Below are 23,018 nucleotides of genomic sequence, written 5' to 3'. Positions count from 1 at the left end.
GCCTTCACGTATATGGTGATGGAGTACTGTGTGTGTGGGATGCAGGAAATGCTGGACAGTGTCCCAGAGAAGAGGTTTCCAGTGTTTCAGGCTCACGGGTAAGTTCTGTTCCTCTCATCACTGTGTTCTCTCGAGTGGAGAGCACGTTCTGCTCTGCTCAGGCTGCGTTTGAAAGCAAACCTGGCTTTGTGCAATAATTTCATATTTTACACCCGTGCAAAAAAGTGAAAAGTGGCAGCAGGGATTGCCCTTAGATTCTGGGAGGAAAACCATCTTTCTATTGATTTTTCTGTTACTTTTGTTTTACTTCCTGAGCTGCCCAACAGCCCCCCCAGTCCCTGTGCTCCTGCCGTGCCAAAGGGTGTGAGGGGGGAATCTCCTGCCTAAATGGAGGTCAAGCCACAGTTCAGCATCAGAAAAGACTTTAAAGGCCTTGGGATGGATTAGGGATTGGCAATATGCAGCATCATCTGGTAGCTGGGGTAGTTAGCTGGGATAAACTGGAGCCCCTTTCACTCTGCAAGGAAAGAAACCTGCGAATTCTGGGAATAGATACAGAAACATTGTCAAATGGATCAAAAGGATCAAATCGGGGCAGAGCAGAAAATCTGTGGCAACTACATAATTTTATGGTCATATTTTCACTTTAAGGGGTCTCTGAGATTACAGACAGCCCAATACGTTAGTATTATTTCTGGGTATTATGAGATGAAACACTTGCCTGTACAACTGCCAGGCTGCGTCTGGGTTACGGTGATGGCCCAGAGTCTCTGACCACAGCAAAATGCTCCTTTCTGCTGGCTAAAAGTGTTTGATTTTTTTCCCCTCTGCCTCTCTCTGCAGGTACTTTTGTCAGCTTATAGATGGCTTAGAATACTTGCACAGCCAAGGGATTGTCCACAAGGATATAAAACCGGGGAACCTCCTGCTAACAACCAATGGGACACTAAAAATATCCGATTTAGGCGTAGCAGAGGTATGTGAGAAGCACAGCAAAGTCAGAATGGGGCATTCTAGATTGAGGTCACCTCTGTGGTGTCATTGATTTATTGTGCATTTAGGCTTTTGTTCTGTTGCACTTGCAGAGAGCTCTGAGTGACTCTGAATATTTATTGCAATTGGCAAAGCACTTCTTTTGATAACAGCATGAAACCTCCACTCAGGAAGGACAGAGAAGGAAGATGTCAATCTTGGACAAGCCCAGAAGTGGGGGGAAATGGGGATAAAGCTACATAACCTTATCCTTCTTTTTATGTGGAGACTGTCTTAGGTAGGAGAGGTGCAAGACTTGTCGCTGTGGCGTGTGGCTGCTGTGGTGACAGGATCTCATCAGCTGTACACGTTCAGTAGAGGAGTTTTCCTCTTTTGTTTCCCAGGTGGAACTTTTCCAACAGGCACAGTTTGTTTTCCTTGGAAGCCTGACACTGTTTGGTCTCTCCTGCTGCAGGCGTTGCATCCGTTTGCGGAGGACGACACGTGCAGGACGAGCCAAGGGTCGCCAGCATTCCAGCCCCCAGAAATTGCCAATGGCCTTGACACCTTTTCAGGCTTTAAAGTTGACATCTGGTCTGCAGGGGTGACGCTGTGAGTGCTCAGGAGCCCCCAGAAACTTAGTAACTAATGATGCCCCCAAATAGCTCAGACCTGGCCCAGGTCTGCCATCACTGCTCTTGTGTGGTGGGGGGAGCAGAGAGGGGGATGCTGCTCGCTCCTGTGGGTGGGTTTATGCTCCCCAAAGTACCTGTAATTCTGCACAAGGGGATCTTTGCTCTCCATGAGTGACTCTGCAGCTGTTGCTTAGCACCCAGAGGCACAGCCAGGGCAGTAACAGAAACCACAAGTATCTCCAGTATTTAAGTTTTTGCTGTCCCAGACTGTCAGGGAGATGTCCTGGTGGTTTTGACCCCTGTGAATGAAAAGCTGTGATGAAGGCAGGCTAAGCTTAAAGAGGCTTTCCACATACTGCCAAATATTCCTCTTTTGGTTTCCTCTTGGCTGCTTTTGGCTTATGTAGTCAGGTAAGAACTGAGTACCTGTGTGCTGCCTCTCATCCCACTTCTCCTTCTGCCTCCACAGATACAACATCACAACGGGTCTGTACCCTTTTGAAGGGGATAATATCTATAAATTATTTGAAAACATCGGGAAAGGCGACTACACAATTCCAGAGGATTGTGGTCCTCCACTCTCAGACTTATTGAGAGGTGAGTCTTCCCACCTGGTTCTAAAAGGGTAACATTTATAGATGAAACGACTGCTCAGCTTTCACAGTGCCAGAGCTTCCTTCTAAGTGTCCTGTGGGGATATGGGATCCTGTTAGACAGGGAGGTTATACTTACAGCCTTACAAGACTCTGGCAGATCTTCAGCACTGGTATTTTCCTGAGATTCACTAACCCCTGCACAGCTCACAGCCACTACTTTATAGAGTTGGTCCTTGCATTGTTTCTTGTGCTCTGAGAAGCTTTTACATCTAAAGACAAAGCCCACAAGAGGTTAAATTCAAAATGGCATTGTAGCATTGATGCAGGTTTGGACAGTGAGAGCACTCAGATGCTGTGTCCAGGCTTTCCCTAATGTAACACACTGAATCCTCGGGGTCTCCTGTCCCTCCTCATCAACCTCTGCTCTGGACTTACTTGTCTCAGTCCCATTTGTCTCCTTCCCCCCAGATCCATACCTGCAGGATATTGGAGCAGGGCTGGGATAGGAGCATGAGTGGCACTTCCTGGAGAGAAAGTTTTGGTTTTTTTCATTCCCATCACTTACTGCAGCAGTTTGACGTTTAGTGCTGAACAGTCTCTACCTGTGGAAGCTGAGTGGCCAGGCAGGGCAGCAGCTGTGCTGTTCCTGGTGAGCCCCTTTGGCAGGAGCTGGGATGTGATTCCAGCCCTTGGGAGAGCCTCACCAGCATTCCCAGTGCCTCCTTGGCAGCAGAACAGCCGGGTGCAGCCGTGCTCCCCAGCCCTCAGCACAGGCTTATCCTCTTCTTTCTCTTCAGCTCTTTGTGAGGAATCAGCCCCCAAATGCGGGATGTTTGTCTTGTTTCACATTGGTTTTCCTGGTCCTTGTGCTTTGTGGGGTCAGTGAGGGGCTGGGGGGCATTGAGTGCCTCCCTGCTGGCAGTGTGTCACCTCTGCAGGATCCAGGCTCCTGGTGCAGGGACACAACTCCTGGCTTGGTGCAGGAACACGGGCTCGATGTGGGGACAGGGCTTCCTGGCTCAGTGTTGGGACACAGAATCACAGGATTTCTGGTGTGGGGACATGGCTCCAGGCTCAGTGCAGGGCTCTGGCTCCGGGCTCGGTGCAGGGACTCAGCTCCAGGCTCAGTGCAGGGACATGGGCTTGGTGCAGGGACACAGCTCCTGGCTCGGTGAAGGGACATGGGCTCGGTGCAGGGACACAGCTCAGGGCTCGGTGCAGGGACACAGCTCAGGGCTCGGTGCAGGGACACGGGCTCGGTGCAGGGACATGGGCTCGGTGCAGGGACACGGGCTCAGTGCAGGGACACGGGCTCGGTGCAGGGACATGGGCTCGGTGCAGGGACACGGGCTCGGTGCAGGGACACAGCTCCAGGCTCAGTGCAGGGACACAGCTCCAGGCTCGGTGCAGGGACACAGCTCCAGGCTCGGTGCAGGGACACAGCTCCAGGCTCAGTGCAGGGACACAGCTCCAGGCTCGGTGCAGGGACACAGCTCCAGGCTCGGTGCAGGGACACAGCTCCAGGCTCGGTGCAGGGACACAGCTCCTGGCTCGGTGAAGGGACATGGGCTCGGTGCAGGGACACAGCTCCAGGCTCAGTGCAGGGACACAGCTCCAGGCTCGGTGCAGGGCCCCAGCTCCTGGCTCGGTGCAGGGCCCCAGCTCCTGGCTCGGTGAAGGGACATGGGCTCGGTGCAGGGACACAGCTCCAGGCTCAGTGCAGGGACACAGCTCCAGGCTCGGTGCAGGGCCCCAGCTCCTGGCTCGGTGCCGGCCGTGCCGGCGGCAGGTGGTGCTGTCAGTCCGAGCTCTTCCGCTGCCGCCGCCGGGGCTCCCCCGGCCCCTCAGCATCAAGGAGCTGCCAGACCCCCACAGCCCCCCTTGGAGGCTATTTTAGCTTCCCTGGCCCCATGCCAATGATGAAATCAGTTATTTCCATGTGTTTCCAAAAGCATTAGCCAGCTTTAGCAGCTTTCTGAAGGCGTTACATAAGGCAGCGCTTCCAATGGCGCTCGGCACAGCCGGGATCCGGCTGCTCCACTGAGCCCAACACGGCAGCTGCTCGTGGCCTGATGTGCTTCACGTTGTACCTGCCAGCCCCAGGGAACAGTGGCCTGAGCTCCGTGTGGCGTTTGGCCTGTGACTGCTGACTCCAAACGTGGCCTTTTAATGAGCTGGGAATTGCCCAAATGGAGCAAATCCCGCAATCCTGGTGGTCCAGCAGCAGCTCTCCTAAAGCATCCAGCAGAACTCCTTGGAGGTTTGTGATCAGCTTCGCAGCTGCACTTAGTGCTTCCCCCAGGGAAAAGGAGCGTGGCAATTTCCTCTTTTCTTGTGCTGAGGATATTGACAGCTTAAAATCTTGTGCTTCATTAGCACAGTAACTCCCCTCCTAGTTCTCTTCCCACCCCTGCGTGAGATCTGGAGCCGGAATTTCCTGCTCTTCCCTCTGCCTGATTTGACATGGATGAGCCTTGACTCTGGTGCCCTTTGTCCATCTCTTACAGCCTGAGTCTCCTCTTGCATCCTCACTGCTGTCAGTCTGTCTGCATCCTTTCTGTGCTTGTGCACCATAGAGGTGGGAGTTGAGTGGGTTTGGTGGGGAGAGGAGCTTGTCTGGGAGGAGGTGGCTGCACCCCTTTCAGGGCGGTGGGAAGCCCTAAGGATCCTTCTTCCTGTCCTCTCTCCCACCTGAGCACAGTCTCCCACCCCTCATCTTGTTGTGTACAAGCTGCTACATTGTAAAATCTGGCAAAACCTTCTGATAGTCCCCTTGCTTGGTGTGACACACATTTTCCAGTGGTCAGATTGCCCCGTGGCCCCAAGGTAGATGAATTTTGGGGTGGGCTCTGCCCACTCTGGAGGCCTGAGCAGCTCCCCAGCATCTGCTGAGGCCCAGGGCTGAGCTGTGCAGCAGTGGTACCACGTAGCTATGGTGACAAACCTGGATGCTTTATTTAGTTCCTGCTTTTCCTCCAGAACATCTGCATTTCCTGGTCGGTGCCCGCTCCCCCTGCAGTGGGCTGGAGCTGAATCCATCGCCTGTGGATCAGATACTGTCAATGGCTGTGTCTGTGTGAGCAGCACAGACACCCCCAGCTCAGCTCTGTCGCTCTGGCGGTTTTGTCTCATCTTTGTGTTGCTTTGAAAGGCTCTAAAAGCCCTCACAGGGCTGTGAGTGCCTGGTCTGGGTTTGAGTGAGGCAGAATTCAGTGCAGCAAAGTGCTCATTTCCTCTGTCTGCCAGGGCTGTGCTGACCACAGGCCCCACAGCAGGGCTGTGAAGCAAGCACAAACACTTTGTAAGGTTTTTTTGTTCTTCTGTTGACTACTTTTGTAGTGCATCTACTTTTTCTTCCCCTTAAGCTTGTTTTTATCTTTGTTCCACTTTTCCAGAAGAGCAGAGTTTAGAGGACTTACAGCTTCAGTGGTATTTGGCTTGTAAAGAGACTCGCATGACAGTATATCCTCCAGATTAGTTGGGATGCTGCTCCTCTTTTTGTCTCCCTAATCAGGGATGAAGCTTTATTTATATTCTTCAGGGATGGAAAGAAGAAGGGCTGGTGCTGTTTTGTGTGTGCAGTCAGGAGAGATGTGTCAGAGTGGAAGAGTTTATAAATAGCCTTAAGGTTCTTCTGGCAGCATCTGCCTGTGGCTTATCAACTCCTGTGCACTTTGCTTCTGGACCAGAAAAATGCACAAGGTCAGCTTTCCTCCTCCTGGTCTAATAGACTTTTACTGGAAGAGGAAGCTCTGAGGCTGCAGCTCTGCATTAATCAGCATCTGAATTGATTTCCAGGCCCTGCGACCTGGGACTTGGTGGTTGGATCCTCAGCAGTTTGTTTTCTCACTTCCATGACCTTTCCTTGGGACAGTGAGAGGATGTGTCCTGGTGACAGTGGGATGCTTTAGTTCTGCTGTGGCAGGGGGTCCCCAGGGCTGTCTGTGCCCATCCAGAGGGCTGTCCTGGATCACAGGCTCGGGATTTGCCTGCAGAGGGAGTTTGTGGCCGGAACACCCGGCTGAGTGCAGGGAGAGGGAGAAGGTCCTGCCTCGTTTGCAGATTGGCCTCACACTGCTTTTACAGTGGTTGTTAAATGTTAATCCAAGTTGGAGACTGAAGTAGAATCCAGGTTGAGTTCATTAACCTTGCTGTTGGATTTCTTCCTGCCTTTCCAGTCCCACACTTGTGACTGTCCTGTGTTCTGAACTCCGGGAGTTCTGCCCTGGGACACAGCTCTGTGCCTGTCCAGGATCACTGAGTGTGTGGGCTGAGGGCTGTCAGGAGCTCAGGGCAGATCCATGATCTCCAGTTTCTGGGTTGTCATTTGATGTGATTTGAAAGGGTTTTGAAACTGTTGATGTGCTGCAGAGGACAGGATACCCCTGTCTGGGCACGACTGTGTGGTGGCTGTTCTTATCAATTTAATATCTGATACATCCTCAATGAGAGGTCTTTATATTTTAGGAATAATTTCCTCATGGAAAGGGTTGTCAGGCACTGCAAGGGGCTGCCCAGGGAGGTTTGGAGACCCCATCCCTGGAGGTCTCCAAGGAACACCCGGATGTGACACTCAGTGCTCTGCTCTGAGTTGGGGATCAGCCACAGGTCGGACTCGGTGATTCTGTGACACCCCTGTATGGGCACAGTGAATCCTCTGGGAATACTGGGGAGCAGAGGTTGGAGTTAGGCCTCCCAAAGCATTCTCTGGCACAGCCTGTCCCATCCCTGCTCGCAGATAAACTCCAGGGAAGTCTTTACCCTAAATGGCCGCGAGCAGCGGCTCCTGCGGGCAGACGCTCTGGGATGACTTGCCTGGTGAATAGAACATGATGTTTTGTCTTGCTGAAGACTCTCTTCAGTGCAGGACTTGAGCCACGGAGCTGCCACAAGTGACTCAGAGCTGAATGTATGAATGTACATTTTCAGTGAGGACACTTTCCGTTTTCTTCCAAACGTTGCCCCAAATGCGGTCATTTTTCATTGAACTAAAAATTCCTTTCGCTCGATTATTTTCCTTCTGCCTTTTTAATGGCTTGAGAGCAACAGTTCCCTGTGCCGTGGCTGTTTGTGACTACTGCTCTTGGGCCTCTTTTAATCATTTACCTTAAACTTCCTCTCCTGCTTGTACTGGTTTCATCTGGTAAATGCCTTAAATTTCAAAAACACCTTGAAGTGTGGTTTTTAAATAAATCAGTGGGGGGAGTGGGTGGTGTCCTGACTTTCCTGTTTCTGACAGCATTAATAAGAGAACCCAACTTGTTCTTGTCCCCTAAACTTCATGTGATAGCTCTTTGCAGCCCTATTTCTTAAAAAAAAAAAGCCAACTCAATTTGGGCAGCTCAGCTGTGAAACTGTCTGATCATCTTATTAATAGGTTCTTTAATTAGGTGTGGGATTTTTTTTTTTCCCCTCTGAACTTATTTCTTTTTCTGTAAGGTGAGGAGAAATTCCATCTGAATGTGAGAAAACTCCTTTGCTGCCAGGGTTATGCTCGGAACAGGTTGCAATGGGGAGGGTTGTAGAGTTTCCATCCTCAGAGACCTTCAAAACCCAGTCCAATCCAAAACTCTGAGGAATTGGGCTCTGAGGACTCCAGTGCCCTGAGTTCCTGAGCCAGGGGCCTGGGATGCACCTGACCTGTGACCTGGAGAGCTCTTCCTGGATTGCTTTAACCTAATTCCTGTGATGTCATATAGGTCAGTAGTGATCCCATCTGCCATAAAGCTCTTAATGCTGTCACCAGCATGGATAACCCTTCCCAAATTGCCAGGGTAAAGGATATTTTGGGTTCTGGGGGGAAAATAACTTCAGTCCTTCCCTGCTGTACTGTCCTATCCCTGCTCTTTGCCCATATCCTGATCTGATGTGATACGAACGGACTGACACGAAGATGTTCTGGAGCAGCTTTTGTTATCACATGTGGTGTGCTGATTTATCTCTTCTGTGACCTTTGGATTGCAGGATCTCACCTGCAAGGCCCTTGCAGCTTCCTGCTTGAGCTAGGATGTGTCTTTCCAGCCCTCCTTTCCCAAGTGTCCACCCAGATGTATGTCCCACCCCTGTGTTCTCAATGTGTCCTTGTCCTGGCTCTCCCCAGCACTCTGCACCATTTGCTCCTGCCCTGACTTTCTGAATTCCTGTTTGACAGTGAGTGCTGCTTCCCAGACTTTTGTGGTTGCTGGAGATGGGCTCCTACTGTTCCCACCCATCTCCAAACCCTCACTCTTCATGAAACCTGTGCAAGACTTGACAGTGCAGGCGCTTCAGGAGCAACAGGGGATCATCCAGTAAAAGCAAAACTCCTTGTAGTGTTCAGCCATGAGGCTTTGTTAATGTTCATTAGGTGAATATATTCCTGGAACCTTCATTGGAGAATATCTTGGACGCTGCTGGATGAGACTCCCAGGGTTCCATGGGCTCATTTCTGAAGGATAAGGCAAAATTTGCTTCTTCCCTTCTCTTGAGCTGTGAAGCTTCTGAAAGGCAGTGGAGCAGAGTGGGCATCCCAGGAGGCTGTTTAAGGAATCCACCTCCCTCTCTCCCAGAGAGAATAGGGATGAGCTGCTTTTCCTCTGCCCACTCTGCTCACCACCCACCCCAGCTACTTCAGCAGATGATCCCAGAAATCCGAGTCCTGGCCAGGGCACAGGGATGGGCAGCAGGACGATTTTTTTGTTGGCTCTCCCTGGCTGCACCTCAGAATAGAATTCCACTAGACCAGAGTATCTGGGACGCTGAGCAACTGGACATATGCTGTGCCTGAGGCTTTGGCTCTTCCATGGAGGAGGTTCAATGGAATTATCTCTAAAATGCAAAGTCTTGATGTTCTTTGCCTGGAGACTCTTGGAGCTGTGATTGAGGGCTGGACAAGCCTCAGTCCCTGCTCTGGGAGGGAGGGCAGGGCTGTACCTGCTTTGCAGGTGGGAAGCTGAGGAACAGACTGGATCAGGTCAGCAGTGGGATTGGGATTTTATGCTGAGTTTCCTGTGGCCAATGGAGCAAATCCTGCCTGGAGCTGCCAGGACTGGACACAGCATGGCTGCTGGGGAGGGAGAGGGAGGGAAGGGCAGAGCTCTGTGCTTCCTGGCTTTGACTCAGCTGAGAGTGTCTGTGATCACACCTGGACTTTTTTCCTTCTTTTCAGGGATGCTTGAGTACGACCCAGCCAAGAGGTTCTCAATACAGCAGATAAGGCAGCACAAGTGAGTGTTACCAGTCCTTCTCTTCCTGCTTCTCCTGTACCTGTGCTCCTGCTCTCACCTCCCGTTTCCTTTTGACAGCAGACACATGGAAGTCACTAGATCTCCTTCCTCCAGCTCTGCTGGGGCTCTGGCAAGCTCCATTTGGCTTTTTTCCTCCTATTAGAGCATCCGGTAAAGCACTGGAATTGCTAACCAGTAAATAAGGAATATGTTGGAAGTCTGTTCGTGGCGTGCCTGCTTCTGGATAATTAAGGGTTCTGGATAATTTTTTCCAGAGGCCAGCAAGTACTAATGGAGCAGAACAGGAGGTCCTGAAGGCTGTGTTGTTGAAGTAGGACTGTTCAGTAACGTATGTTAGTTCTGGCCAGTCTGGGGACAGAAATATCCCCTGCTATTTGCTCCATATGGAGTCAGTATGTGGAAAAGCATTCCAGGACAATAGGAAATTTTTTTTTTTCTTTCTTTCTCTTTTATATCACAGTCCTCCCTCCCCCATATCCTCCCCCATTTTCCGTGCCATAGTCAGGGGGGGAAATGCCCCGTTATCACTGAGGGGTTTTTTTAAGGATCTGTTTGAACATGCTGGCTCCGAGCAGAGATTTCCTGGGCGGATAAAAGTACAAGAACAAAAAGCATCATGAGGCTGCTTCACTGCGGAGGCTGCATTAGCTTATCTCCTCTTGGAATGGGAAGTGCTTCTGAGGACAGGCAGAGCTGCTCTGGACTGCAGCTGCTCGGCCTGTGAGCCTGCCCAGATCCTTTTAGGAGCCTTGTAAAAGCAAGGATGTGATCCAGGGTGGTGCCGAGCCCACTCCATGCTGCAGGAACAGCACTGCTTTCCTCTTGTGTCTTTGGAAAAGCCATGTGCTGGCAGGTGATGGTCCCTGGGAGGTGCCCAAGGAGCCACAGCCAGAACCTGAGAGGCCTGAGGTGCAGTGGGGCTCCACAGGGAGCGACTGGGACCAGCTCCAACAGAGATTGCAGCAACCAGGGTGCAAGCAGGGCTGAGGGGGCAGGGTTTCTGGAGCTGCCCAGGCAATTAATTAATTGTCAGGACGACTCTTTTGTAGTAGCCAAGCCCCATGCCTGGGTTGTTTCAGGGGCTCCAGGAGCAGGCATCTTCCATTCGAGGCTGCCTTTCCCTGCAGGTGCCTCCCAGTACCAGTGGCCACAACCAGAGGGGATCAGCTTGCCATGCTTTGTCAGGAAGCACTGGAAAGAAGCAGGAATTGTCTATGGAGTCATCAGTAGGTGTTGAGAAAAGCACTAAAAGCACTTCCCTTCCTGTGGCTACAGTGGCCACCCCTGAGCTCAGGCACTGCCCTGGGCCCTCCTGGGTCACTGCCGGGTGATTGAGCTGGTTCCCCAACTCCAGATACTCCATTTTGCCCTCCTCCCACGTGGCAGTGAGTTTTTGTGTCAGCTTTGCCCAGCTGGAAGCACAGAGGGGTCTCCAGAGACCCTTCCTGTAGTTAGAAAGCTGGAGAAACTGGAGCACGCCTCCGGCATGGGGCAGCCATGGAGCTCCTCGGCTGCTGTGCCGAGACTTTTCATCCCACAGCACCGAGAGGGGCTGAGGAAAGGCTCTACCTGCAAACCCAGAAGCATTTCCAAGGCTTAGGCTCTTATTAGTTTTGTGTGAGCTTAGCCAGTGCTTCTTAACAGGCTTTTCTCCCCTATTAGTAATTGCCTCCTTCCTCCTGCTGTGGCATCTAGTAATTACATCAAGCACAGCAGAGCTTGCGGCCTGGGCCTCGGATGTGTCTGTCCAGCTTCTTTTTGTGCTAAAGAATCCAGAGCTTGCTTCTCCTGCCTTTTCTTTAAATAGAAGCTTAGCCCTGATGCTTAACCTGACCCTGTTTTGTTTTTTTTTTGGTAAATGGAGCACAGCAGTCAGGACAGCAGGCAGCCATTTGGGTATTGGGAGAGGGGTTTGGGAATGCATTTTGGTAAGGAGAGGTTGGATTTCTAGAATCCTTAGATTTCACGTGTTGGCGGGAGTAAATCATTAATGACTGTGGGTTTCTCTACACTCCTCCCCTTAAAAGCATGTGCTAAGGACAGGAACTAAACCAGAGAAACATCAAGCGACTTCCCCAGGCTGCCCTGCTGGGATGGATCCCGGCTCAAACCAGAATCACCCCGTGCCTTTCCGTGCTGCTGGAAGTCTCCTTTTATGTCTTTGAGCTGCTGCTCCCAGGGACTCACTCATATGGACAGTCAGGATCATCAAAGTGCTCTGAAATCAGCAGGAGCAGCCCCTGGGCCCCGGGCAGGGGTTTTGTACTGGAGCTGCTGGGCCAGGCTCGTGTCAGGATGGTTGGAAGGGGCTGTGTTCCTCTGCCCTGTGGGAAAGGTGATCCCAAGGGAATCGGGTGTCCTGCAGCCACAGAGCTCGGGCTCAGGATCCATCCTTCCCCACTTCACCTTCCATAAAGTGTGAAGGCCCTTGCAGTGGGATCAGGGATAAAATCAGTGGCCCAGGGGCACTGGAGAGTGCTGCTCCATAGGGAGCAGAGCTGCAGGAGGCAGGGAAGGCATCCAGGCAGCCCAGCAATGATAATCCAGCCATTCCTCCCATTATTCCTGTCAGCTATTCCAAATGCTTTTCCCCCTGCAGCAGCAGAGGAATGCTGGAGGAAGAGTCTGCTGAGTTTCATCCCTGCCAGCTGCCTTCCCCCCTCCTCACTCCTGCAGCTGAACTGCATCAAACTCTTGTCTCTGCACTTTTACTGGAGCGGGACAAAGCAAAATGCTGCTCTGCTCAAGCCAGTCCGTGCAGAGCAGACCTGGAGTTGGAAGTGGAAATGAGTTAAACTTCTCCCAGCCTGTCATCTCAGAGCTTAGGAACTGCCAGAAGCCGACCCCTGAATAGCAGTGGAAGAGCCTGGAAACCTGCTTTCCCTGGAAGGGGCCGAGTGGGATGATGTTCAGTGGAAAACCAGTGCTCATAGCTCAACTCTGTGAATATTTGATGCTCCTGGGATGGGGATGGTAGGGCAGGGAGGAAAAGCTGCCAAGAGCCAGGGAGTTCCAACCTGCTCCCTGTGGATTATCCACCACCTCCCCTCTGCCCCGTGCTTTTGCTGAAGGGCTTCCTGCTCACACACTGCATTTTGTTACTAATTCACTGACCTGCTGCAGCACTTTAAGTGATGAAGTGGATGCAGAATTCTACCTCTGTCCCTTGTTTCCAAGGCAACCATCTTCCCTTCCCTCTCCACAAGTGTCACACTTAATTTGTTCAGGCACAGATCCGATTGCAGGAGTTCATAGCACGAGAGGGGAGGCACTTCCACCTTTTATTAGTGGAGGTGCAAATTAACCTGAAGGGCTGGGGTCTCCTCCTGCCCTCCTGGAGCTGCTGTGCTGCCTTTCCCAGCACCTGTGGGGTTTGGAGCATGGCTCTAAGATGCTCTGGGATGCTGTGCTGTTCAAACCTGGGTACCAAACCCCTTGGAAATCTGTGCGGTGCTGCTGAGGGCTCCTTTGCAACCTCCAGGGCTGACAATGCTCCTGAGCTGCACTTGAGGAAGGGAGAGGGATTTCTCTGAGCCTCTGCTGCTACCTGTGCACTTGTGGGCTTTCCCCATCCCTTTTCCATTGTGCCAGGCAGTGATCTCCCCTCAGCAGGACGTAAAGAAGCGTTTCCTCTTCCTTCCTGAGGCACCTGGCTCAGTCTTCCTGCCCTCTGGCAGCACATGGGAGGGATCTTTCCTTCTTTTACCCACATTCTGCAAATCAGCTTTGTAACGTGGTGTGTTAAAGGACTGAATCTCCAGAACTCCTTGTAGGAGTCTGAGCCATCCCAGCCACCTTTGGTCCTACCACCAGCTGGGAGAAACTGCTGTTTTCATACCTTGTTTTTTTCTGAACCTGACTGAAGAGCTTGGACATCTCTTGATGCAACAAGAGCTGGAGCAGTGATTGCAGGGACGCTGCTGGCGTGTGTTGCCTTTCCCTGGGACATTGTGTGCCTTCCATGATTGCCTGTGAGGGAGCTGAGCTAAACTGGAAGCCTGTTAGCTGCTGCTTGTGGTGACAGTGACCTTCCAGGGAGCTCGAGGCCCTTACATGGCATCACAGGAGGTGGAGAATCACTCCTCCCGACCCTGGCTGGCAGGGCAGGGATCTGCAGCTTGGCATCTGCTCTCAGAGAAAACCATCCCTGTGCAAACCAAGCCAACTGCAATGTTTGTGACCCAAATGGGAAGTGAATAGTTGGGAGTGTTGGAAAGCTGCAGCTGTGCTTACAAGATTCTTATTTTAACCTTGCTTATACCAGGACTTGAAAAGAGCAGAGGGAGGACTTGTGATGTGAGATCTGAGCTTGGGAGCTGCAAACCAAACAGGCTCATTAAGCACTGGGCAACCCAGATTCCTCTTCTCCTTCAGTCCTTGACCCTTGCTGTCTTATCTCCCTGTGGCTGACAGCAGCCATCTGGGCACCACTTCTGCCTGGCAGGATCACAATTAACGCTTGTGCTGCTGCTGCCCAGCAGTTCTGAGCTTTGCAGGCACCTCAATGAGCTTGTGGAATAGGAAGAAATAATCCCTTCCTACTGCTGCCTTCACTCTGAAGCATTTCTAAGCCACTCCCAGCCCTTTGAAACAGAGACCAGGGAGGAATCTGCCTCTTGCAGAGGGATGTTCTGCACAAGGGGCGCTTTTGAGATACCCAAAATCTTTTCTTCGCCCTCAGGGTTAAAGCAGCTGCCACAAGCACCAGGTAATTGTGTGTGTGCCAGTGCAGTTGGCTCAGAGAACATCCCTAAAGCTGGGAGTAACTGGTGGAGCAAGGTGCTCATCAGCACTCAGCCCGTGTTTTGGGTGGTGGTGAGGGCAGGGTGAGGAGGGGCTTTATCTCATGGCCATCGCTGACCAAGAGGTGCTGCCTTCTGGCTCAGGCAGTGGTTTCCTGAGGCAGATGAGGGTGTTCCTGGAGCCAGTGGTTCTCAGCTGAAGAGTAAATCTTCACTGACAACCTCCAGCACCAGCACAGAAAGCAGAATGACTGTCCCTGCTGGAAAATCCTTGCTAGGAAATACTCCACTACTCCATACAGAACTGCTTGAGGCGCCTTCCAAGAGGTCTTTGATTTTTCTTAGAACTTCAATGGATTTCTCTTCTCACTCTCTATCCTCATTACCATATATGCATATGCAAGTGTTTGAAATCACCTCCCGGAGGATGGAAGCATAATGACTGGAGTACAGTGATTCAGGTTTCTGCTGCTAATAAAAACCTATTTTTACTCTCCTGGTAAGTAGGACAGGAGGGAAGAGAGAGGCAGAGCTGAAATACAGCAAAATAAAAACACCAGTTGCTGTGGACTTCCAGGCTTTTTCCCTTTAAAATTCTCCTTTTAACAGCAGTCACTCTGATCTCATTTGTCCTGGATATTCCCTTCTCCCGAGGTCTCTGGTGCTGAGCTTGGATCCCTCAAGCCTCAGTTCCCCTGGCAAAACCAGCTGGTGGCTGGTGGCTCCTCTGCCTCTGTGCTGCTGATCCTGCCAGGCCAGATCAGCCCCGGCTGGATTTGCTGTCTTGGCAGTCGCTTCCTCAATGAACGCAGTCTCCAGGGAAGGGAAATGGGCTGATCTGATTAGGAGAGCGGTGTGCCATGCACGTCACCGAGGAAGCCATCCCTGGGGTCTGTGAAGAGCCCTTGGCCACAATCGAGTTACGCTGGTCCCGCTCCCTTCCTGCCAGTCCAGCAGCTGGGATGGGCTTTGCTTAGCTCCTGTAATGCCACTTCAGGGCCCAGAGGTGACACTTGCCAGCTGAGATCTGCAGCAGTTCCTGTCCCTCTCTCCAAACAACACCTTCCTTCCTGCAGACAAGGGGCTGCCTGACTCTAAAACTCAATTGCTGTGGAGAAAACAGTTTAAAGATACTGATGGTGAAGCAGTTTCTGGATGAGAGTTCACCCCTCCCTTGAATCCTGCCTGATTTGTCCCAGTAGCTGCATTTCCATTTGTTTATCTCCTCGCTTTTCCTAGTTTTGTTAGAATCCCACTTCTTTTTTAGGCCGACTGTCAAAGCAGTGTAAGACTAGAACAAAATGATAATTACAGCTCTGTGCAGGAGGTGCCTTCAGCCTTCCTTCCTGAAAGGAATTTGGAACTGGGGTGATAAAAACCAGATGGCTCAGGTTGGTGAGAGCTCTTGGGCTGGCTCAGGCCCTCCTCCGTGGTTGTAGGCCAGGAGTTACTGGGTGCCAACTGCAGGGTGGGAAGCACTTGTGTCCCATCAGGCTTGTCTGGGCTGGAAAGGTGTGTTAGAGGTACCTGGGTCTGGAGGAACTTCTGTTCCCACCTACATTTAGGGGGTCACTGAGAGTGTGGAGGCTCCAACAGCACTTCCAGGAAACTTTGGGTGCCCACATGCAGCCCTGGGAAATGTCCCAGACAGTCTGGAGTCAGAGCTCTGCTATGGGAGTACAATGAAAACCTAAGAGGTTTATCCCATCTGGCTCTGGGATGCTGCTGGGAGGCAGCCTGCTGGATTCCTGATCTGATTAACAACAGCTTTCGGAGCTGATATCCTTTCCTGGCCAGATGGCAGCACGGGGTTTGGTGGTGATAGGAGTCCCTTGAGACAGAGGGGGGATAAAAAGATAAAGTAGGAGCGTTTCTGCTGTGGCCTTGGTGCAAACTGGCTTTTAGAGGAAACTGCTGCAGTAACTGCCCCTCTCCTTGGGCTGGGATCCTGCAAACTTGTGTCTGTTGGGCTGGATCAGCCTCAGCTTCAGGATAGGAGAAGTTCCTTCTGTCCTGCTTGCTTGGATAATAAAACTCAGGAGCTCTGGCAGCTCTGCTGATGTGTTTTGACTTACAGGTAGTTTGGGTGATGAGGAGAATGGTCCTGAGCTGCATGTCCGGACCCTGAGCTGCCCTCTGTGCCTGTCCCTCTGTTCCTGTCCCGTTCCCAGTGTGTGCTGCAGCAGACTCTGACACCTGGCCAGACCTTTTGGTTCCTCCTGACCTGCCGTGGGTGGAGTTCCCAGCTCAGAATACTGGGGTGGGCTGGGGCCATCCTCAGTGGAGGATTCCTGCATGCCTTGTGCACTGACCCAGCTCTGTCCTTGGGCTCTCTGCAGCTGGTTTAGGAAGAAACACGCTCAGGCAGAGGCGCTGGTGCCCATCCCTCCCAGCCCCGAGACGAAGGACAGGTGGAGGAGCATGACGGCGGTGCCTTACCTGGAAGATCTGCATGGCTACAATGAGGAAGAGGATGATGACTTGTATGACATTGAAGATGATATCATCTACACTCAGGACTTCACAGTACCAGGTAGGGGAGAAGGGGTTGGGGTTTTTTTTGTCTTTTCGTGTTTAAAGCTTTATTAGGAAAGGCCTCAAGGTCTGAATAATCCTTTCAGCAGAGGAGGAGACTGTTGGTTGTGGAATGATGTGAGTGAGCCATGATGATCCAGATTCCTCAGTCCTTGATTCCATCGACCAGGATGCCCTTCCCAGTGTTACCCCTGTGCCAGCTTCTTGCTTCTTCCTTTCTCCCAGGAACAGCTGCTGCTGGACTCTGCTGTTCAGCACAGTTCATTCTTTGGACCAGTTTTGCTAGAATGAGTTATTTGGGAGGAGAGCCCTGAAATGTTTCTGTCTTCAGGTTACATGGCACACCTGGGGGATCCCCTGCACACTGGGAGACTGGTCCCAGCCTGGCCCTTGCCAGTGCTTCCCAACTCCATGTCCATCCCAGCCTGGCCCTTACCAGTGCTCCCCAACTCCACGTCCATCCCATCTGAGAAGGATGAGCCCCATGCAGGCAGGTGGCTGAGGTTGGGGATCCCCTCTGGAGCAGTATCACCAGGAATTTCACCTTCCTCATACAAACAGCAGCGTTGAAACCCGAGTCAGAGCTGTCATGGCAGATGACAGGCAGATTACTGGAAGATCTTCCATGTTCTCTATGTAACTCATGCTGTTTCAGAGGGATTAGATACCTAAAGGATGAGAGAGGCTGGTGAGGTGGGATGTGCAGTGTTTGTGGTGGGCAGGAATCCCCTCAGCACTGGGAGCACACTCGTGGGAGGAGCAGGGTGAGAGGGTCCCAGCACAGGCCCTCGGTGGGTTTGTGAGGCATTGCAGAGGTGGGGGCAGCTGCAGAGAGGAATAAATGTGAATTTTTCTGCCCAAGTCTTCCTGCAGCATCCCTTTGAACCTGCTCAGTACTACATTTCTAGAACTGATCCTGTATTAAAATATAAATTAAAAACCCCCTTGTACACGGTGGATCAGTTCAGCTGTGGCTCTGCTGGGCAGCCAGAGCAGGAGTGTGAGTGACTCATGGGTGGGGGTGGGTGTTGGGTTTTGAGGTGGGGGGGAAAGAGGAAACCTCATTAAATCCTGTGTTCTTCAGAGGAAGAAGGGGCTTTGAGGAAGTGCTTTCATTTTTAAAGGGTTATTTAAAGATTTATGCATCTCTGTGGGGAGATGTAAATGTTTCAAGCCCCTGGTTCAATCGGTGTTAAACATCCCATCCAGGGAAGTGCTGAGGAGAGGATGGAGGAGAGGATGGCTGTGGCCTGGAGGCAGAATCCTCTCCCCACTCTGCCTGCAGTGAAGGGATGTGAGGTTCCTGCTCGGCCAAGCTCTTCTCTTTCCTGTCCTACATTAACCCTTCCTCTGCTGCAGCCCCATCCTGCAGCACCTGCTCCTGGGTTTTTCAGTCTGAGGCTGGAAAATACAGCCAGGACTGGAGCTTCTGAGCCAAGCCTGGTGCTCGGGAAGGTGCATTCCTGGCTGCTCATGGTGCCTGTGTGCTCAGTCTGACAAACAGCGATTCACAACCTCTTTGCGGTGTTATTTTGAAACCTTTTTTGGTGCCTGAATGAGCTGGATGCGGAGCCATTAAGAATGTGAGGGGTGGCACAGAAGAGCAGGGATGAGCAGCCACGTTCCTGGTTCCTCTCTCAGCCCTCCCTTTATTTATTTTATTTTTAGCCCTGCTCGTGGTGAGGGTGAGGTGGGCAGGAGCTGCTCGGGCAGACGCAGCGCTGGGTCAGCGGTTCCGCGGGGGCAGCAGTTGCCAAGACTTCAGCCCATGCTGAATTTTTATTTTCATTAATTTGAACGTCAGCAACTGTCATTGGTGAAGGAGGTAAAATTAGCTCACGATTCACCTCCCTCCTTGGTATCCATAATAGACTCCCAGGACTGTGCTTTTGAAGCAGGGAAGGGAGGGGAGGAGGGAAGAGTCACACAAAAGACAAATGAGCTGTTTGGATGGATTCTTTTTTCCCTCCCCAGTCAGAAATGTTAATTGACTTGGCCCAAGCTCAGACGAGGGAGGGGAAGGAGAAGCGCTCAGCTTTGCTCTGAATGGGGTTGTTTGAGGCTCTGCAGTGGTGCCGGTGGGATGGGAGGAAAAACCTGGAGCTCTGGGGGGCTGCAGCTGGGCTGTGCTGCCCTGGGACTGCAGCCTGACCCATGTGAGCCCCCGAGGGAGCCCCATCCCTGGGGGCTCTGGGGCCGGTGTGTCCCCCCTCTTCTGGAACTCGGATCCCTGATCCCTTTCTAGCCATCACCCCTCCAGAGGAGTCAGGGATCGATAGCAGGGCCATGAGCTTTGTGCTCCCAAGCCTCCCGCTGTGCCAGTCACTGCCAGAGTGCCAGAGGCACTGGCACACGCCCTGGCGGGGCAGAGCATCCCCATCACCACAATCCTCTGTGGTGAGCTGTGCCAGGACTGTGCTGCTCTGGGGTGCCAGGCTGGGCACTGCAGGTGCTACCGGCTTTGGCAGTGCCAGGGTTGGGTGCCCAGAGCCAGGAGCTGTCCCTGGCCAGTCAGCCCATGTCTGCTCCCATGGCAGGAGCACTCAGGTAAGCAGCCACAAGGCCGCGATTGGGAGCTGTGGTAGCTCTGGGAGCTGTTGGGAGGGATCCAGGGGCAGATCCGGAGGGAATCGATTGCACGTGTAACCCAGGATGCATCCCCCCATCCCTTCCCATCTCTGGCAGTGGCCAGGGATGATGTGGCAAGGCACAGGGGTCCGAGGGGGGACCCCCACTGTGTTCCTTCAGAGGAGAAGCAGCTCTCCCACCAGTCCTGCGTGTCCCCCCCAGCTCCCAGCAGTGGGGTGATCGTTGGCGCAAGCGGAGCTGACGTCCCGCCCAGCCTTGGCGGAGAAAGGATTGAGCATCCTTTAAAGAAAATTATACATAATCGTCTTACAGCCTTTGCTTCCACTCAAACCTCTGAGTCATAACTGAAGGGCCCTGGAGCGTGACGTTCCTGCTGGAAGGAAATTGCCTCGGCTGGATCCGGTGGGGGGGAGCCAGGAGCCTGACAAAGCCTCTCCTCAGCCCTGCCTTGGGCTGGGGGCTGCGCTGTGTGCCCGCTGGGAGCCCCCAGGGATGCTCTGCAGCCACATCCCTCCGTCACTCCCCGGCTGAAGGGATGTGACCCAAGTCCGGGCTGTGGCAGCAGGAGATGCCTCTGGAAATGGCTCTTCACCTGCTCTGCTGAGTCACAGGGAGCTGAGGGAGAGGGGCTGATGACACCCATCTGGGTGTTCCCTCAGGGGACGGTGACGAACCTGAGCCCCGGCCCTGCTGGGAAGGGGTTGTGCTGCCCCGTTCTGCAAACACACCCAGCCCCTGGGTACCCCAAAGTTGGTGCCTGGGGCTGGGACCTGCAGAGAAGGCAGGAGGAAGAGGAGTGACCTCATCCACTGCTGCCCCTCTCCTCCCTGGAGGAGCCAGGCTGCTGCCTGGGGTCTGAGGCAGGGCACACAGACAGTCCAGGGAGGAGGGGACACCATGTCTGTGTGCTGGGGACCAGCATCTGCTGCGTGCTGGGGGAACAGGGGCCAAACCCGTCCTCGAGGGGAGCAGGGAGGGAGGTGCAGTCTTGGGCTCCCAACCTTGCACATGCCAGGTTCAGGATCTCTCCCCTGTGCTCCTCGAAGGAGGAGCAGGTTCAGGTTTCCCGCAGGAGCCTGGATCCATCCCGGGCTCTGGGAAGGGGATGCTCCTTGAGGGGCTGCTGCCACATCTCACCGTGGCCGTTCCCTTGCAGGACAGGTGCCTGAGGAGGAGGCCGGGCAGAATGGGCAGAGCCGCGGCAAGGGGCTGCCCAAGGCCGTGTGCATGAACGGGACGGAGCCGGGGCAGCTGAGCGCCAGGGCCAAGGGCGAGCGCCGGGCCAGCGCCTCCTCCAACCCCTCCCGCAAGGCCTGCTCCGCCAGCAGCAAGATCCGCAAGCTCTCCACCTGCAAGCAGCAGTGAGCTCTGCCCAGGTACTGCAGGGGCACCCCGGGGGTCTCTGCCTGAGGGATGGGAAAGGGGACATCCGAGCCTGCCCCAGCCATGGGCAGCGGGAGGGAGTGGAGGGGTGTTTTGTAGTCTGGGTCCTGAGCATCCCTCTGCAGAGTCCCTGGTACCCAAGGTCTGGACTCCCTGTGGTGCTGAGGGGTGCAGAGCCCAGGGGGGACTCCCCATGCCCTGCTCTGCCCGCCTGGCTCTGCTCTATTCTGGCCTGTTGTGTGAGAGGTGCTGTCATGGTCTCTCTCCCCTCCTGGGCTGTGGCCAGGCTGCGTCACGACACCCCCTTTCCCTGGCACCAGGCCCCCCCTGCCCTGCTCCCGGCCTCACCACCTACCCGGATTTGGGGAGCACAGAGGAGCTGGGCTGCAGAGGGATGCTGAGCTCCAGGGTGTCCCCAGAGAGGCCCCCATGGGACCTGCCCCCAGCCCAGGAGGTGGCCCTGTCACCCATGTCCAGGCCACTGCCATGCCCAAGCCCCTTCCAGGGGAAGCTGAGCCCACTCCCTGCTTCCCCCCCTCCTTCCGGCTCCTTCCTCCCCATCTCAGAGCCCTGTCCCCTCCTTCCCACCCCTCATTCATAACGGAGCCAGCAGTGACTCATGTTCAGCCTCATCCGCCCCCGGCCTCATGCTCGTCACGGCGCTGCTGGGGCTGAGCTCTGTTATCTCCTGGATCACGACCAGCTTTGTGGTGTGAAAAAAGCCCGAAATAAAAGCCGGATCCTCCCCCTGCAGCTGTCAGAGGCCCGTGGCAGCTCCATCTTTAATTCATGGGGGCAGTGAGTCACCTGCGGGGAGTGAGCTTGGGATGGGGCTCTCCGGACCTGCTGCTCCTCCTGCCCCTTCCCCGCTCCGCTGCTGCTGGAAAGGGAAGCTCCGTGCGGGCTGCCCAAGCCTGGCTGGGTCACTGCCCCCCTTAGTCCAGGAACCTTTGGAAGGAAGGGAATGTTCCCCTCCTTGGCATCCATGACATTCCTTGGCAGCGTATTCTCCTCGGGGTTTTGCTTTGGGCAGGTCTGGGCTCACCTGTCTGAGGGATCACGAGGTGTGGGAGCACCCAAAACCTTCCAGGGGCAGCTCAGGGATCCCAGGCCCCTCTGCCTCTGCAGAGACCCTGGGCCCCTTGCTCCCATCCCGGGGTGCCAGAGGGAGCCCCGGGGCAGGGCAGGAGCAGAGCCAGCACCCCAAACTGGGCACCCCCTGCCCTCCCTAACGCCCTTCTCTCTGTTCTCCCCACAGCGTCCCCAGGCCCGGGCCAGCCTGCGTTCGTTCCCCTCCTCGCCCCAGCTCTGCCTCTCTCCTGGGACTGGACTGTGCTTGCGATCCAAAAGGAAACCAGAGGAAACCAACCAAGGAGCCCCCCCTTCCCTCCCCGCGCCCCCTGCTCCGGCCAGCGCCAGGACACGAAGCTGCAGTGGCCGGACCTTCCCCTCTGGACACCTGGAAGTTGAACTCTGTGGCTGCCAGGACGCTGCCCCCCTCCCCCCAATCACTCTTTGCCAATCAAGACACTGATTCTGTTTTTAATTTTGCGATGGGAAGGGAGGGATGAGGGGTCGGGGGGGGTGGGACCCTCCCCCTCCCCCCTGCCGGGCCCCCCCCCCGGCCATGTAGAGTCGTGCAAAGCCATTGCCGTGCACTTTATGTTTTAGACTACTGTTATATATTATATATTTTCCTCTTTTTTTTTCTTTTTTTGTTTTGTTTTGTTTATATTTGCGGTATATTTAGAGATTCCTACACATCGTGATGTGTTAAAATAAACCAGATGAGGAAAAAAAACAAAAAAAAACCAAACAAAACCAACAGGTATTAAGACAAAGCAGAACTCTATTACACCTGCATGCTGCACGGGGGCTCAGAGGGGCTCGGAAGGGAGCAGGGCCCGGGAAGGGCTCAGAGCTTGGGAGGAATCTGGGCTCAGAAGGGATCGGGACACTGGCAGTCACTTGGCTTTTTTTCTGCTTTTTTTTTTTTTTCTTTTTTTTCCCCTTTTTTTCCACCCCTTTTTTTTTTTCTCTTTTTTTTTTTTCTTTTTTAAAGAAAAATAAAGTGAAAACAGCAGGTGGGTTTCATGTCCTTCCTCCTGCAGCAGGCGGGGTCAGGGGCACGACCAGCCCCTCTTCCTCCTTTTCCTTTTGGAAGGGCATGGCCCCCCAGGCAAACCCTACACTTGTGGGGCAATGCCAGGTCCGGAGCCCCCCCACCCCCTCAACAGGCACCATTCCGGGGGGGGAAGAAGGTAAGAAAAGAGCTCAGAGACGTCACAGTTGGTTGGTTTTGGCATTTCTCCTTTGTTTATAGACTTAAAAACGCGGAGA

The 23,018-nt window shown here is 53.5% G+C and overlaps 1 protein-coding gene across 2 annotated transcripts in view; it reads left to right on the top strand.

Annotated features, from left to right (window-relative positions):
* Positions 1-22,505, top strand: part of STK11 (serine/threonine kinase 11) — a 32,438-nt gene extending 9,933 nt beyond the window's left edge. For both annotated transcript variants that reach the window (XM_068996878.1, XM_068996877.1), the window contains 8 exons: positions 9-98; positions 844-976; positions 1,448-1,584; positions 2,077-2,204; positions 9,351-9,408; positions 16,511-16,704; positions 20,452-20,671; positions 21,937-22,505. In XM_068996878.1, coding sequence (XP_068852979.1) covers positions 9-98; positions 844-976; positions 1,448-1,584; positions 2,077-2,204; positions 9,351-9,408; positions 16,511-16,704; positions 20,452-20,660 — 949 coding nt within the window. In that variant the 3' untranslated portion in view covers positions 20,661-20,671; positions 21,937-22,505. The remainder of the gene's footprint in view (positions 1-8; positions 99-843; positions 977-1,447; positions 1,585-2,076; positions 2,205-9,350; positions 9,409-16,510; positions 16,705-20,451; positions 20,672-21,936) is intronic.
* The last annotated feature ends 513 nt before the right edge of the window (positions 22,506-23,018 follow it).

This window comes from Aphelocoma coerulescens, chromosome 28 (assembly GCF_041296385.1).
Source record: "Aphelocoma coerulescens isolate FSJ_1873_10779 chromosome 28, UR_Acoe_1.0, whole genome shotgun sequence".
In the NCBI taxonomy this organism is placed as follows: Eukaryota; Metazoa; Chordata; class Aves; order Passeriformes; family Corvidae; genus Aphelocoma; species Aphelocoma coerulescens.
Note: the sequence above shows the minus strand (reverse complement) of the source record. Positions and strands in the feature narration are given on the sequence as shown.